This window comes from Fusarium musae, chromosome 3 (genome assembly GCF_019915245.1).
Source record: "Fusarium musae strain F31 chromosome 3, whole genome shotgun sequence".
In the NCBI taxonomy this organism is placed as follows: Eukaryota; Fungi; Ascomycota; class Sordariomycetes; order Hypocreales; family Nectriaceae; genus Fusarium; species Fusarium musae.
In genome coordinates, this window is record NC_058389.1 from 1,531,209 (window position 1) to 1,546,406 (window position 15,198).

The 15,198-nt window shown below is 49.4% G+C and overlaps 4 protein-coding genes across 4 annotated transcripts; 3 read left to right on the forward strand and 1 right to left on the reverse strand.

The window, feature by feature from the left end:
* Positions 1–225: 225 nt before the first annotated feature.
* Positions 226–1,637, forward strand: J7337_003951 (uncharacterized protein; the record flags this gene model as incomplete). Its single annotated transcript, XM_044821657.1, has 4 exons — positions 226–293; positions 341–456; positions 517–1,178; positions 1,233–1,637. 4 exons carry the CDS (start codon positions 226–228, stop codon positions 1,635–1,637), a joined length of 1,251 nt encoding a protein of 416 aa, XP_044682990.1.
* Positions 1,638–1,859: 222 nt separating this feature from the next.
* On the reverse strand, positions 1,860–3,518 carry J7337_003952 (uncharacterized protein; the record flags this gene model as incomplete). The annotated part of the gene is made up of 1 exon (XM_044821658.1): positions 1,860–3,518. The coding sequence occupies one exon, from the start codon at positions 3,516–3,518 to the stop codon at positions 1,860–1,862; it is 1,659 nt and encodes a 552-aa protein (XP_044682991.1).
* Positions 3,519–3,806: 288 nt separating this feature from the next.
* On the forward strand, positions 3,807–5,381 carry J7337_003953 (uncharacterized protein; the record flags this gene model as incomplete). The annotated part of the gene is made up of 2 exons (XM_044821659.1): positions 3,807–3,986; positions 4,038–5,381. The coding sequence occupies 2 exons, from the start codon at positions 3,807–3,809 to the stop codon at positions 5,379–5,381; spliced, it is 1,524 nt and encodes a 507-aa protein (XP_044682992.1).
* Positions 5,382–11,475: 6,094 nt separating this feature from the next.
* On the forward strand, positions 11,476–13,782 carry J7337_003954 (uncharacterized protein; the record flags this gene model as incomplete). Its single annotated transcript, XM_044821660.1, has 3 exons — positions 11,476–11,681; positions 11,768–13,045; positions 13,092–13,782. The coding sequence occupies 3 exons, from the start codon at positions 11,476–11,478 to the stop codon at positions 13,780–13,782; spliced, it is 2,175 nt and encodes a 724-aa protein (XP_044682993.1).
* Positions 13,783–15,198: the final 1,416 nt, after the last annotated feature.

Sequence of the window (15,198 nt, forward strand, 5' to 3'; positions counted from 1 at the left end):
AATTGCTTCATGCAGGATGTCACAGTTCTAGAGCAGTATCTCCGTCGGCTGCGTGCAGCTGCCATAACCCCCTCTCGCACTTCTCTGAGTATTTAATCACAAGCACTTACTAAATGCAACTTCCCTCCTCCCAAACCCTTTCAATTTACCGAAGATATTGGAAAAGCCCCAGCTTGACACTCATAGAACCTCGCTCCTTTTAGAAGAACATTCCAACCTGATACCATGTTTTTCAGAAGTTGGTCGGGCCTCCCCAAGGATGCCTCCTTTCCGAGAGATCTCGCTGGTCTTGGGTTCGCTATCCATGACTACTTCAAGATGCATCGCTGACATCGAGTAGCTATTTTGTGAATGATGACGATGAGGTCCGATCTATCGAGGACCCGGAGTGCTACTACAAGTACTTCAGCAGCAAGAACTCTCGCGTCAATGAACGCCAGCGCTTCCACTTCAACAGTAGGTGCCTGGACTTGGTGGCCCCGGGTTAAGGCAGCTTGACTAATAGAAGTACTATAGTGGCTCTGGAAGATATTGTCCATGATCGCCTTGAAAAAGAAGGCCTCAAGAAATACCACCTTTTGCCCGAGAACAATCGACAATCCCCCGTCTTCCTCACCCCCAACATTGCCAAAACTACCCGCATCGTCGTCGTCCTTGGCGAACCAACTAAAGACCTGGGATGGATTGCTGGCCGCGTCGCCAATGGGCCTGGTGGCCTTGTGAAAGGAACCATGATCTCTGTTGTTCAGGCACTTGCTAAGCAGGCTGCCAGCCCCAACGACCCGGAACCTCCTTGCGTTGTCCTGGCCAACATGGGCCAGCGGTTCTGGTGGCCTGAAGAACAGCGAGCTCTCACCGTAGAAGCATCAGTCGATGTTCCACTCCCCAGTTTGGTGCACGCTGGGCGTCGTTTCATCAAGGAACTCAATGAGATTCCTGGAAGCGAGACACCTTTGGCGCACATGACGACTGTGCTCAACAAGGTTCTTGAAGTCAACAAGAATGCCAAGGTCGACATCATTGCTATTGGGCAAAGCTGCGAGGTTGTCTTGCAGTTCTTTGAGAACGAGAAGAACTGGGCGCGATGGGGTGAGCGACTAGGCGGCATGCTCTTCATGGGTAGTGTTTTCCCAACAGATTTGCTTGTCAATGCTGAATTCAAAGAGTTCCTAGCAAAGGTACAACCCACACCCAATAATAGCTATCGTTCCGCAAATCACTGACTGTCATAGCGCACTCGTGGCTATCTCATTTCAGAGGAGCCTCTCGACACTCCCCTAGCCATGCCCGGAGGAAACCCATCACTCCTGATCGAGCCCCTTGGCTGCCCCAGCTTCTCTAGCGGAGAAGACCAGTTCATCGAAACTATCCTCATCAAGGCTCTCGAACCAGCGCTTGCTTACCTGCAGGAAGTGGCTCTTACCCCTAACTTTGTCAACCCCGACATGGCTGTTGCAGAGCGTCCTCCAACCGACATCACGGACGAGAAATGGAGTGAAATGCCAGAGGAGGCCAAGCCAGAGGTCATCAGCGTTGATCCCGAGAAGATGAAGGAAGAAATCAAGCAGATGAGACGCTGGAAAAAGTTTACGGAGACTGGCCTAGCACCCGATGATGATTCTGATGACGAGGACTGAAATCATGCGGAGTTGAATGAAGAATGGACCTCGTCGGAACGCGCATGTACGGGGAGAGCGCGGATGAACACCAGGAAGGGAGTTTATAATGAAAAGGGGATATCTTGTTCATTAGAAGTAGACTAGAACCAATGTCAAGTCTGGAGCAGTGGTCAGAAAGATGTGGCAAAATCCTTTGGCTCATGGTATACCCATGTTATACAAGTTTTGTTTTACATTATTTTACGCTTTGAACAGTGAGGCTATATTGGGCCCAGCTGGTGTCAGGTCCTCAATCAGTTCTCTTGTCCTCCTCACACGCTCCCTGACCACAGCTTCCTCAGCGGTCCAGCGGTCTTCAGCACTTGGAGGGGTGGCGCTCCAGAAGGAGAATACGCCCGACTGTGTAGAAGGGTTTGCTTGCCGGAGTTCTTCTTCCTTGGCAAGCTTCTTGACCATTTTACCCCAGTTGGCAAGGCCTGCGCTTAAGCACTCGCGGCATGTAGCTTTCGCGGCCTTATCAGCAGTTAGAAGATCCATGTTCCGTAACTGCTCCTCTGCAACGTCGACACTATCACGCGTCCACGAAAGGCCGTCGTCCTCAGATGATGTGGAGAAGAGGATCTCGCCGATCCAAAGACTGAGGGAAGCTTCCTGACAACGTTCGTGAGGGCTGCGCCAGGGAGGCTGGGTACCATCAGGTGGTGGAGGTGGATAATCGGCCTGGGAGAAAGTTTTGACGACTTTGTCGAAGACGGAGGGAGCCTTCGGCCTTAATTGAGTAGTGGACGGAGGGGCGTTGGGTAAGTAGCGGCGAGCCTTGAGAAGGGAGAGGTATATAGGAAGAGCAGTGTCGACCTTTCCGCTACGTGCTTTGAAGTTGGCCATAGCAGTGACGGCATCGAGGACATTTTGCGAGGGCAAGACGGCCTTCTCGTTGAGCACGAATGTCTTAGGGTTGTAAGGGGGTTGCGACATGTCAGCTCCTTGTGTAGCTTCTGCGAGAGCCAGGTGGTAGAGTGCCTCAGCGCCTTCGGTTTGCTTCTTGAATTCCAGATAACTAGCGTATTCGAGTGTTGCCTCGAGCTTCTGTCGGGAAGTAAAGCCTTTGGTGCCCAGGATCTTCATGTAGAAGTTATCGGCGCTGGGGTAAGCAATTTCACAGTCCTCTTCTCGAGGTGCATGAGGTTGGCCTGGAGGAATTGGCGTAGGCCTAGGGTTGGAGGGTCCAATAACAAATTCAGGTGGTGAGATGATGTTGCGAGAAAGGTCGCGGACCCATCCATCGACATGCTCCGCGCCTTTTGCAGCCAGCATGATAGCCTCGAAATAACCTCTTCGCCATTCCTCGCTCTTGCCGGAGATATCACAGGGGTTGAACTCCCCAGGGATCTCCGCTTCAGGATCGACTCTATCCGTAAGTTTCGTCACACCCTGGCCGTCAACCTTTGCATCCTCCAACCTCAACACCAATCCTCGAGCCAGTTCGAACGACCAAGGCCAATTGGTCTCGCCATTCTTCGGTGCCTTGCTGTTATTTGAGTCCCTTAAGAATTTCCTTGTCATCCAGCCCCATTCATGTGGTGTCGGATATTCCTGCTCCAACCTCTCCTCATTGACAAAGAATAGAATCACGCCGAAACAGCCTAAGAGACCCCAAAATGAAGCAGTGTATCGTACCGCCAGCTTAGCTTCGTGCTTCAGCCATTGTTTTCTCTCGGTGGTAAAGGTTCTAACGCCGTTGGTGGTTACTGGAATCACAAGGAAGGGGAGGTTCGGCCTTGAGTTGGTGGTGAGTTGGGTGCAATGTGTAAATGTTCGAAGACATGGTAATCGGGTACGAAGTGTTGGTGTTCTTGGTGTTGAAACCTGAATATGACGGCCAACAAGCCGGTGACGCATGGCGCCTGCGTATTTATGGATCGCGTATTTCGCCTGTTCGATATGAGCGTCGCTAACTTGCTAAAGTTTACAAATTGTCATCAAAATGATGGTATCTCGAGTCTTTGGATGATGAGGAAATGGTGGATGGTGATTGGAAAATTGGTCCAATTGAAGAAGCTCCAAATTGCTGACTAAGACTTATTCTCTGCCAAGATCTTGAAAATCTCATGGCACATCGTGAAGACCAAAATGTACTTGTTGGTGTGAGAGCAGTCGACGTTTTTTTTTTACGTTATCGTGTTTAAAATGTCTTCCTTCTTATCCTCGGACACGTTCTCGAACCCGAGATTTCAGCTTTTTGCGGCTGCTGTCTTTTCAGCAGCGACTACGGCTTCTTTGTTACTCGGCTATCAAGCTCTGGAGCGCGAAGAGAGGGTACATGCACTCAAGAGCTCAATCCCTGCTGATGACCCTAACATTCAACCTGTACTGACCTCGAATTTCATTTCTTAAACCGTATTTACTGACTGATTACAGTTAAACAACTTTGGTGGCTCATCAGCGCCACCAGTTGACAAGGAGGATGCAAGGAACCAAGCTCTAGCCCGTCGGGCACAAGCTGGTGACTTCGATGAAGAGCTAATTCTTGAACAACTGGCGAGAAACAGAGTCTTCTTGACAGATGAAGGCCTCGATAAGCTACGGAACTCGTTCGTCATTGTGGTTGGTTGTGGAGGAGTTGGTTCTCACTGCACAGCAGCCCTTGCTCGCTCTGGTGTTTCGAAAATCAGGCTGATAGATTTCGATCAAGTGACTTTGAGCTCCTTGAACAGACATGCGGTCGCTACCCTGGCTGATGTTGGTATTCCCAAGGTTCAATGCTTGGAACGACGCTTGATTGCCATTGCACCATGGGTTAAATTCGATCTGCGCCAGGAGCAGTTTAATGAGGGTGTTGCAGAGCGCTTGCTTCGACCCTGGAGCGAAGATGGACGTGCCCCTGACTTTGTTATTGATGCCATCGACAACATCGAGACCAAGGTCTCACTTCTCGAATATTGCTACAAGAACAACCTGACAGTCATCAGTGCCATGGGTGCAGGATGCAAAAGCGACCCTACAAGAATCATCGTGGGAGATATTGGGGCCAGCAAGGATGACGGGCTCTCAAGGGCGACACGAAGGAAGCTGAAGCTGAAAGGTATCACAAGCGGCATCCCCGTTGTCTACTCTACGGAGACATCGGGCGCTGGTAAAGCTGAGCTTCTCCCGTTACCTGAAGAGGAATTCCAGAAAGGCTCTGTTGGCGATCTCGCTGCCATGCCCAACTTTCGCGTTCGAATTCTTCCCGTTCTCGGTACAATGCCAGCTATCTTTGGTCTCACAGTGGCAAACCATGTCATTCTGAGCATTACAGGCTACCCCCTAGACTATGTACCTGCCAAGGGCCGCGAAAAGATGTACGAGGGCATGCTGGCAACATTGCAGAGCTATGAGGAGAAGTTGGCACGATTAGGCAATGAGGGCGATCAAATAGGCCTCAAGGTCCCCATCACTGTCGGTGACGTTGCTTTCCTATCTGAGGAGCTCTATCAGGGCCGAAGTGCCATTACTGGTATTCCCACGAAGCTGGTCCTGATCCGATGGCAGAAGCCCAGCGGCTCCAGTATCACGACCCTGGGTGAGGGCAAGAGCATCCAGAAGTGTTCTACAGTGAAGCTTCACGATCTCGTGTTAATGACCAAGGATGAAGCCACAAGACACGAGAAGGAGATCTTCAAGAGTGGGAAATCTCTTGAAGATGTATACGATGCCGAGACAATTGCGCGGGTTGAGAAGAAGAGAGAGACGGCTGAGAAGTACGAGGCGTTTCGTTCATGAAAAGGGGGGCTGGCTGTTAGGTGTATATCTGGTAGACCTGGATAGAAGACGACTAGAGGTGTACGATCACATTGAATGATTCCTGCTGGGCGGCCAGGGGATTCAGTACTGTATGTTTTACGAATTGTAGACGAAGAATTCACGACTTCCTTTGCCCTGAGCTCCCCGACAAACTTCTCATGCACAATATCCAACAATATGCTGAACACCCAAGATACAAACCCTTCTCGAGTAAAATGACTGATGGGTGTGTACGATAAGTCCCTTTGTTCGTGTATGAACAGAACCCAAGTCTACGGTGCGTACATTTATTTACCAATTTCTTCTTCATCAGGCTCAATATCGACGAGCCAGGCACTCATTCAACCTGGGTGGTCAGGCATACACGAAGGCTCAAGTCGAAATGGTAGAATACTGTCTCTCGCACTCAAAGGGCTTCCATCTAAACTCGAAGACGGCTACTGTCACTGCCGGTCCAAGATTGCTGTGATGGACAACGTGTGGTCGATCACATTGTGTCATTGCCCTGCCTTGGGAGGATCAACAAGATAAGCCAGAGCACATCCATCCTTGATGATGATCCAATTACCTGACACCAAGTCAAACATATTGCGTGTCTCAAAGAGCCTTTGACGTCGACATGGCTAGTATCGGGCATCCAAGTCTTGGACGTGTCATACCTGCGTGATGCTATCTCAACAGTGTTTTTCTGGCTGAATGCATATTTAGCAGTCCTTCGAGCATCATTGATCATTCGGGCTGATCTTGTAATTTCGGCGTATGAGTGGCATCGGGCCTCATGTTCCTAGCCATGTCAGCCTTGGCTAGCTTCACTGCACATGTTGCAGGATCATGACCATGGCGTAGGATTCAATGGCGCGGTAGTAGTTTCATGCGAACGAACGAACGCAGCGCAGCGCAACGCAACATCGATGTGTAACTCAAACGTCGCACATTGATATAGTCGGCTCAGGCTCACGTGCCATTATCACACAGTCGCTTAGTAGCAATTGGCATTGTGCGCTGTGACTCTGACGTTTTGCAGCCATTGGACCTCAGGCCGAAGTTTGCCTTAAAGTTAATACGCATGCCAACGCCCGCTCATATGCCAACCTCATCACCCTCGCAGCATTTACACTTTCACATTGATTGATGACTGCAGGCCCAACGTTGACGTGGATCCAAAATGCAAACTGAACACGACCAACACTTCATCGTTGGCCCAACTCAAGGTACCAACAGCAATGGGTCTCCTCACTGTGCTGTTTACTCATTCCTCAAAGTCATTTTTTTAAGTCTCCATCCATGATAGGCGTAAAGGCCCCCCACGATGTATTTGCCTTGAAGGCTTACCAACCTGGTTCGATTCCCGGCAGGCAAAAATGTAGGCAGGCTCTCTGCATAATTGTCTCAAGATACAACAATTTTCAAGCGTTGGGCTGCTTTAGGGTCTGCTATGCAGGGATCGAGAAAGCTCTAGAGTCTCAGAAGTTGTAATATTGAGGTTGTTTGTCGCAGACCGCTCAGTTAGCCATTTATGAGCGTGTAAGCGGCTTCATGTGGACCAATGGTAACAACATGGTGAGCAAACTAATGTCTGTTGCCGTTGAAGCGGTTCCATATTATCCAATTGTCTCGTGACTGAGGGATTCTTTACACAGGGCGGTGGAACTGCAGCTATCAAAAGCAAATACCACGTAAACTCAACCACTCGCCTAGTGTTAGGCGAAAGAGAAATGTGAATGCTCACAAAGAAAACAAGATATATCGCATATTTGTCGACGTCGATTAAACGCCCGTTTCAGATGCAGGCTCAGAAAGCAGCCCAAGTAGTCGCCTTACAGAGATGGTGTTTGAAAGTGCTATTAGAAGTGATTAATAGAAGGCAAGGAACCGACGGGACGGGAACTGAAGGCCATGTCGGTGTAAGAAAAGTGCACGAAAAGGTATCTAAATCGGGAAGTGAATAGAGACACACAAAGACAAACATATATTGGGTTGCGAGATGAAAACGTAGGATCTCACGAGTTTACCCTCACGGGGCGAGACTGGGGAAGCAGTGCACAAAGAAACGTTACACACTTCCCGTATCTCGGGAGCAATCAAGTGAATCAGGCATATCCTGGAGGAGAGAAGAGAGAAGCGGGAATCGTGGCGCCTTATGAGGGAGCGTGAATCATAATGATAGCCATCCGCTGGTAGTACAATGGATGGGACTGTGCAGGGTGAAGCTCAATGGATGTCGCCGAGAGGCTGAGGATATATGGGACTGCGGCGTGCAGTTGTGATACAAGCTATCACTTGCAGTTGAGGCCCCATATGCAGTTCCCCAGTGCTTTCGGATCCTTTAAGCGCTGGTGTTTACATGGTCATTTGTGTAATTGTGTAACCTCGGGAAGAAGCACAGAGTATCTCAACCAAAGCTATCGTCACAAGATAGCGGGCAGCATTGGTGGTCACATAAACATGTCGTGCAAGACTGAATTTTTTTCTCAAGTATATTATGTGTGTAACTCTGGAGTTTAGTCCAATGCCAATAATTGGCACTCTCATATGTCGCAGCCAAGTCCTAGATGATGGTGTTGGAGTTCTTAGTCGTCACTAGATCCTGACTAGCAGCATGACATAAAGCATCCGATCAAAGGCTTGATCATGCCTGCACTTCGTTTTCAGCTCCTTAAAAAGCCATGTTGCCTCGTTCGGTTTCACCGATGTGATGGGTGCGCAAATACGCTCTGTAAGCTTATAATGTCAGCTGCAAATACTCTTTGTGCAGTGCCGCCTGGCACATGTCGTATCTCAAAGCCATCAACTTGAACCTTTGGCGTATAAATAAATCGTGCACTATGTCATCAGGTTCTGTCATCTACGTACTACGTACTTGGTGTGTGTGCTACGATGGACACGAACTCTTCACTTGAGCCTCAACCATATTGGATCGCGAACCGGCCCGTATCAAGGCACCGAGGCGTCTGTCTCAGGACCTGCGTCTAGCACACCAATGACGATCCTTCTGAAACCAGATGCTCATTAATACCAAACAGCGCCTCTGACTTCCTGTTGCAAAGAAGGCAGCTGGAACTTTAGAGCACCATGAAATTAACCTGAACACACGACAACCAACGAATGCATATTTGCCGCCCTTATTCGTGTAGCTGAAAATCTCATCACCAACATCTGACCTCATGTTCCTCATTGTGACGGAAATGGCTGTAATATATAGCGAATTGGGGCTCTGCTGCCTACATTCTACATTCCACAAGGTTGCCTTATCAAGCTACCCAAGTTTAGGTCTTACTTATTCATTGGGGATTATTGAAGGCGCGGGCGCGTAGACCATATGGGGGACCGATTGGGTGCCTCGTATGCGGGGATGACTCCAACAGCCTTGAGATTACTGTGCCAACTGCAGAATCTTATCGATAGTCATTGGGCCATCGGGAGTGCATGGGGTAATAAGGTACCTTTCTAGAATCTACGGAGTACTTGTAGGACTTTTCATCTGGAAGCTTGTGCGTTTCGCGCCAAAGCCACGTTATCTGGGATGTGAATCCTTCGACAGCCAGGGGCAGTCTCCGGAACGTGGGGAGATAGATACAACCGCCTAACTTAGGTAGATGAATGACAAACGGAGGAGGACCCGACGCCCCGATCGGTATATCTCAATTCAACGACCATATCGTTCAGGTAATCAGCCATGTCAACCATACCCTGTACCTACTTGCTGGGTTGATAATCATGATTTGTGATGATGAGTTGTTTTGATGGCAAATCGTTGACGATGCCAGTTGTCCAAAGTGGCGTTCTGTCAAAATTATACTACGGCCCGGCCCAATGCATATATTCCACGCATTCGCGTCAAATCGCCATCACACAACTACCAAGATCACACCCATAGATGTCCTGTCGTGGGAGGCCTGAATTTAAAAACAGGCCTATTCTCCTCGAATCGATCAAGCCAATTCCCGATAGATTTCTCATTCACTTCAACCTCGAGCCTGAGGATCGTGAGCAGAGCACACGACAGCACTTCTGCCTGCGCCCCGGCCTGTCGACTCATCCCCATTTCTACCTAAAGGAGGCGAAAATTTTCACTCCCAACTTCGCCTTTGCTGGATTTTTTTTTTATGAAGGCCACAGACACCTGTCGGCCGCCTGGAAGATACGCGCTTGAGGGCCTATTGGCCATGCACCAAACGTTGGTCGTCTCTGCCTGGACTTGGACCAGCATCATGCTTGTGCCGCTCTCCTTGATGCGAGCATTTGTTGATAGATGATATTCAATATCATCGTTTACACCAACGAGCTCCGAGAACACTGGCTCAGCTCTGAGGTTGGTTCATCCCGTGTCTTTGATCACTGAGAAAAAGGGGTAAACTCGCCCAACGTGTCTGGATTGGTGACATTCAATATTGGACCCAACGGAGCTGAAAAGACAAATTCAGGTTCTCACCACGCCTCACGGTAGATGATCTACGGCGTGAATGAGTCATGTGCGAATGAGTCTGGTGAGTATTGCATTTTTTGTACTTCAGCCTTGATTTCTGGCTCAGCGAAGCCTCGTGAATTGTCTGAGCTGGGAGACTTGTGAAGCATAGGCTCTGGTCATCGCAGACATGGACCAGGCTTCTATCTGAGCCACAAGCTGACGAAGAAATACGCTGAAGAGAAACCTCACATCGTACTCTGTAGAACTGCCATCCAGTCATTCCGAGATGAAGCTGGATGTCGAAACTGTAAATAGGACTTAGTCAGCGGTGGCTTCCAGTAGATCTTATATAAGTGTCCAAGATCCCACCAGGGCGAACCATCGTGGGTAGGTAGCCTTGAACAATTTCAGAGGGGTGATTTTCAAACCCCCCAACACTGATGACAGGGCTACTTTCACTGTATTTCAGGGTGCAGTGAATGAGCCGGGCGTGAGGCGTGTGTGCTGGCCCGTCGATTGGTCGAGTGGCCCCTTGAAGTTTCTGGTTCGCGCACCCTGTGGGAGACAGAATTTATATATCAGAGTGGCTTTTCTTCGATTTATATGATTTAATATTCAAAGATTTAGCTGCCACAATTGTGTCGATTTACTGGGGCCATTTTTATACCACCATTCAAATTTATTCTCCTTCCTGCGTCCTTGGCGAAAGTAGTATTCACTACTTTCGTCGTTGCATGGTTCTTACATTATCGCTGGCCAGTGGCACGTTCCCACGAAGCTAACCGCTTTACCCAATTATGCCTGCTTTGCAGTTCAAAGATTGATATACATACATACGTTATTGTGTTACGGAAACGCAGCAACTTGGCTGTGTTTTTGAAGGTCAACGAGGTATGTTTACTATTCCAGAATGAACGCGAGAAGCTAGGTTTCTTTGATGAGGGGCATTCGATACTAATTGGTGCCGCAGAGCCTCAAACGAGGCAACCGAGCGGGCGAACCAGGCAGCCTTTCGCACACCTCCTCTAGTCATATCGATATCACAAAATTTCGAATTGCATATTGTTTGTCTCCCACCATCTCAGATTGATTGAACACATCGGCAGGTAAGATAATGATCCCAGCCTTTTATCCGATGCTCTCAGCCGTGGTTTCCCTTTACCTATCTATATTTTTGCGAACCGTCAGCCCAAAGCCCAGCCCAGCCCAGCCCAGCCCAGCCATGGGAATTGTGGCTGCTTGCTTGGTTGGCCGCCCCCCTTCTAATCGAAGCTGCAAAACATGGAACCCCAACCCCCCCTTCCCTGGCTTGTCGAGCCAGAACCTTGGTGGATAACGTCAGGCAGCCTGAATGAGAATCAGGGCAACATTAGCACGCACCCGTCCTCCACTCTCTTGCTTCCTCCTTCTGATGCCCTGTCTCTCTCGTCTGGCTCTTATGCGTTGTATCCCTTGAGGGATCTGACCTTTGGCTTCTCCTTCTCTCTATCTCTTCCACAATCCCAGCATAATTATGGTTAACCGAATTCTGTACTGCAGAATTCTCTTCATTTGACAGTTGCTCACCATCTTCTCTAGCTCATTCTCTCTCTGTCCCTCTCCCTCACTTACAGGCACGCGCCGGTTGGGCTCGGCACGGTCTCCCATGCTTTGTCATAGCCTAACATGGCAGGCATTACGGACAAATGGGTCCAACATCTGAGGACTCGCGATCGCCAGGACAAGGCAGAGTCACACTCTTTTACGTGCGATATCTGCGGCGACGAAATCAAGACGTTAGAAACTTGGCTCGATCATGTCAAATCCGATCAGGAGCATCAGGAAAAGTGGCCGACGCTGGAAGCAGCGCAACTATCATACGTTCATAAGGGGTCAGTTCACTCCCCAGCTCGGTTCAGTGCTACCGCTGTACCTGCATTGCTAGCAATATACATACTCATTCATCTTGTTCTTGCAGATCGATTAGACCAACTAGTCAGGACTCCAATAGCAGGAAACGACGTGCAGACACCACCAATGGGACCGTAGGGGACCAGACCACAACGGTCACTGCAGTCGATCAAGACCGAGATGCCGAAGGCCACCAGGCAAAGCGTCGGTCGCCTGAGCCGAGCGCTCCAGGCCGTAGCCGTGCCCGTAATGACCACCGGAACGACTACGGGGGTCGGCCCCACCAGAACACATCAGGCCGTCAGCTCTGGACCTCCGATGATGGTGTTCAGCAAAAGTCACAGGGCCAGGGGCGAGCTGTCTCCCTTGGTTCGCCCAGGCAAGGGCCTACCAAGGCAAACAGACCTACACAGACAGCCACACAACAGGTCAACCGTCCTTCATCCAATGATGATGAGTCCACCTCCAAGATGATGCGTCAGCCAGAGACAAGACCCATCTCACAAGATCAGCTTGTCGCAGAGGTAAAAGGCATCTACGCAGGACTGGTCATGGTTGAGACAAAGTGCATCGAAGTTGACAATGCCCAATCATCCAACACCGATGCCAATTCAAAACTTAACAACGAACAATGGCAGGCATTGATTGCACTTCACCGCACCCTCCTCCATGAGCATCATGATTTCTTTCTTGCAAGCCAACACCCCTCTGCTAGCCCTGCTCTGCGAAGGTTAGCATCCAAGTATGCGATGCCTGCTCGTATGTGGCGACACGGCATTCACTCGTTTCTTGAGCTTCTCAGACATCGTCTCCCTGCCTCTCTAGAGCACATGCTCACTTTTCTGTACTTGGCTTACAGTATGATGGCCTTGCTATACGAAACTGTGCCTGCTTTTGAGGATACTTGGATCGAGTGTCTTGGAGACCTTGGTAGATATCGCATGGCCATTGAGGATGATGATATCAGAGACCGTGAGGTATGGACTGGCGTAAGTCGTCACTGGTACAGCAAAGCATCTGATAAGTCCCCTACTACGGGCAGACTTTATCACCATTTGGCCATCTTGGCCCGTCCCAATGCCTTGCAGCAGCTGTACTATTACACCAAGTCCCTCTGTGTTCCCATTCCCTTTTCAAGCGCACGAGAAAGTATAATGACGTTGTTTGATCCTGTGCTGAACAATAATACGGCCCGTCTTGCCCCCGTTGATGCTGCATTTGTGCGCGCTCATGCTATTCTCTTCTCTGGGAAGTCCCAAGACCAGCTGTCAGAGTCAACGGATAGCTTTATTGATTCACTTGATGGTCATATTGGTCGGGTAACTAAGCGATGGTTGGAATCAGGGTCAGTCGGCATTGAGAAGTTATTTGAACTAAACTGACTCCAGCAGATACTATATTGCCATTGCTCTGTCGTGTTCTCTACTCGGGTATGGTGCTGAGTCTAATGTTCTTATGCGGGCCATGTCTAAAAAGCCCGAAGAGACTGACGTCACTATGGATGGGAACACCATTTCCGAGGCCGCCCCTGATGAGACATTCAAGCTTGCGCTTGACTTTGCAACCCGGACGATTTCGCGAGTTCTTTATCGCTGGGGAGATACCAATACGTTACCCTTCGTGCATTCCATCCTGGTTTTCATGAACCACATGACACAGTATCCAGCGGCTATTTCCCATTTGGAGGGCGCATATCCCTGGAAACTAACTTCCATTATGCTGAACACCCTTTTGCTCTCCTGCGAGCCTGGGTATGAGATCCGTGGCCACTTCCGCCTGCCGGAAAAGGACCAGCTCCCGCGCCCATTGCCCGAGGACTTTGCCATGCGAGGCCTGCTCTATGCCGAGGATTACTTCCCCAACGACTGGTTCAGTAATGACAAGATAGACGAGGATGAGAAGTACTTTGAGTTACCATCTGTCTCCGAAGAGCGCAAGGACCGTATCCTTTCTCTTGGATACAAGATAGCATCCTCCGGCAACTGGCTTATCTGGAATGGAGAATCTCGCCAATTCGAGGTTCCTGAAAAGTATAACGTCAAGACAAACCTGGACAGCAGGCAAAAGGCCAACGCCGAGTGACAGGACACGCCCATATGAGCTCAATGCCTGCTAATCTGGCAGGGCACTTCCATGCGCACCCGTTGGTAAGCTAACAATGTTGGTATGGGAGTGTCCTGCCAGAACAGTTGAGAGATGCCGTGCCGGGCATTTTACTCCGACTCTTGACTGTCAGAGACAAGTATCGAGACCCCGGATAGGTATTGACCCATCCCCAGTATACTCCAAGTACTTAGCCAGGCCTGGGGGCGCCAACGTGGATGTCTCGGTTCGTGCCGTACCAAGTGGGACTTCGATGGAACCAGCCAGAACAATAGCTTGGAACCTGGATCTGGACCTGCCACCCTTCCCCTACATGGATGGATATCATCTTTCAACAACATATCCTACCAGTTCTATCACCGTATCGAATTCAACATGTTTATTGGTCAAATCTTGGACATTCAGAGGACTTTGTGATTATTTGACATGCGACTGGAGCCCGGAGCAGTTATTTCGGGTGTTCGAAAGGGGCAGAACCAAATGTCAACACGACGCTGGCTCTCACTACCCCGACCCTGTATTCATCTACATGGATACCGGTAACTACATGGTAACGCGCAAGAAATTGACCATCAAGACAGTAACACTATTTCTTCGGACAAGCGCCTCACATGATACGTTATACGTTCCCAGGGATTCTACCCGAGAAAGCCTCGGACCCAGCCGCTCTTTTGGTTCACTGACAATCCTGTCGTTCTTTCCGAGTGTTGTTGCTATTCATTATGGCTATTTTAATTTTCTTCTTTGTATGTACTTGCTACTCGTGTTTTAGCGCTCTGAGTGGGTTACCCAGATTGTATTTCTTTTATTGTGTTTGATATCGCTTTACATACATATGCAGCGACAATGGGTGGCAGTTTGTGAACTATTCAGGTGTTGGGGATTTATTAGAAAGAAGCAGTTGAAAGTATCGGAGTTATGAATAGATACCTAACATGGTAGAATGATACACGTTAATTGGTCAATCGGCCTACCTATTGTTAAACAACCAAGGCTGGCAATGAATTGCTTTGATGGCATCATCAACATCACATCACATCACAAAGCGTCAAAAAGAGCGGGAAGTGGAGTCCCCCGCGCTTCCCGCCCCCACATTTGGACACTTGCATTAGGCGTACCAAACTGTCGGGTCAGTTTGGGGGCCAAAAAATGCGACACTTGGCCAACATTTCAGGCCATCCATCTGCAGGCAGGATAACGTACCCAGAAAAAAAGGTACTGGGATCCTAGGCACTGGCAGTCGAAATATGTTTGATTTTCATGACGCATAAAATTTGGCTGCAGATTCAAGGTCTACTGTCGCGGATGATGCGGAATGGCTAGAAACGCGCCCATGGCATGATTTTGACGTTGCTAGTGTGTAGCTTGCATGGTGTAGGATGTTGAGGTGCGACG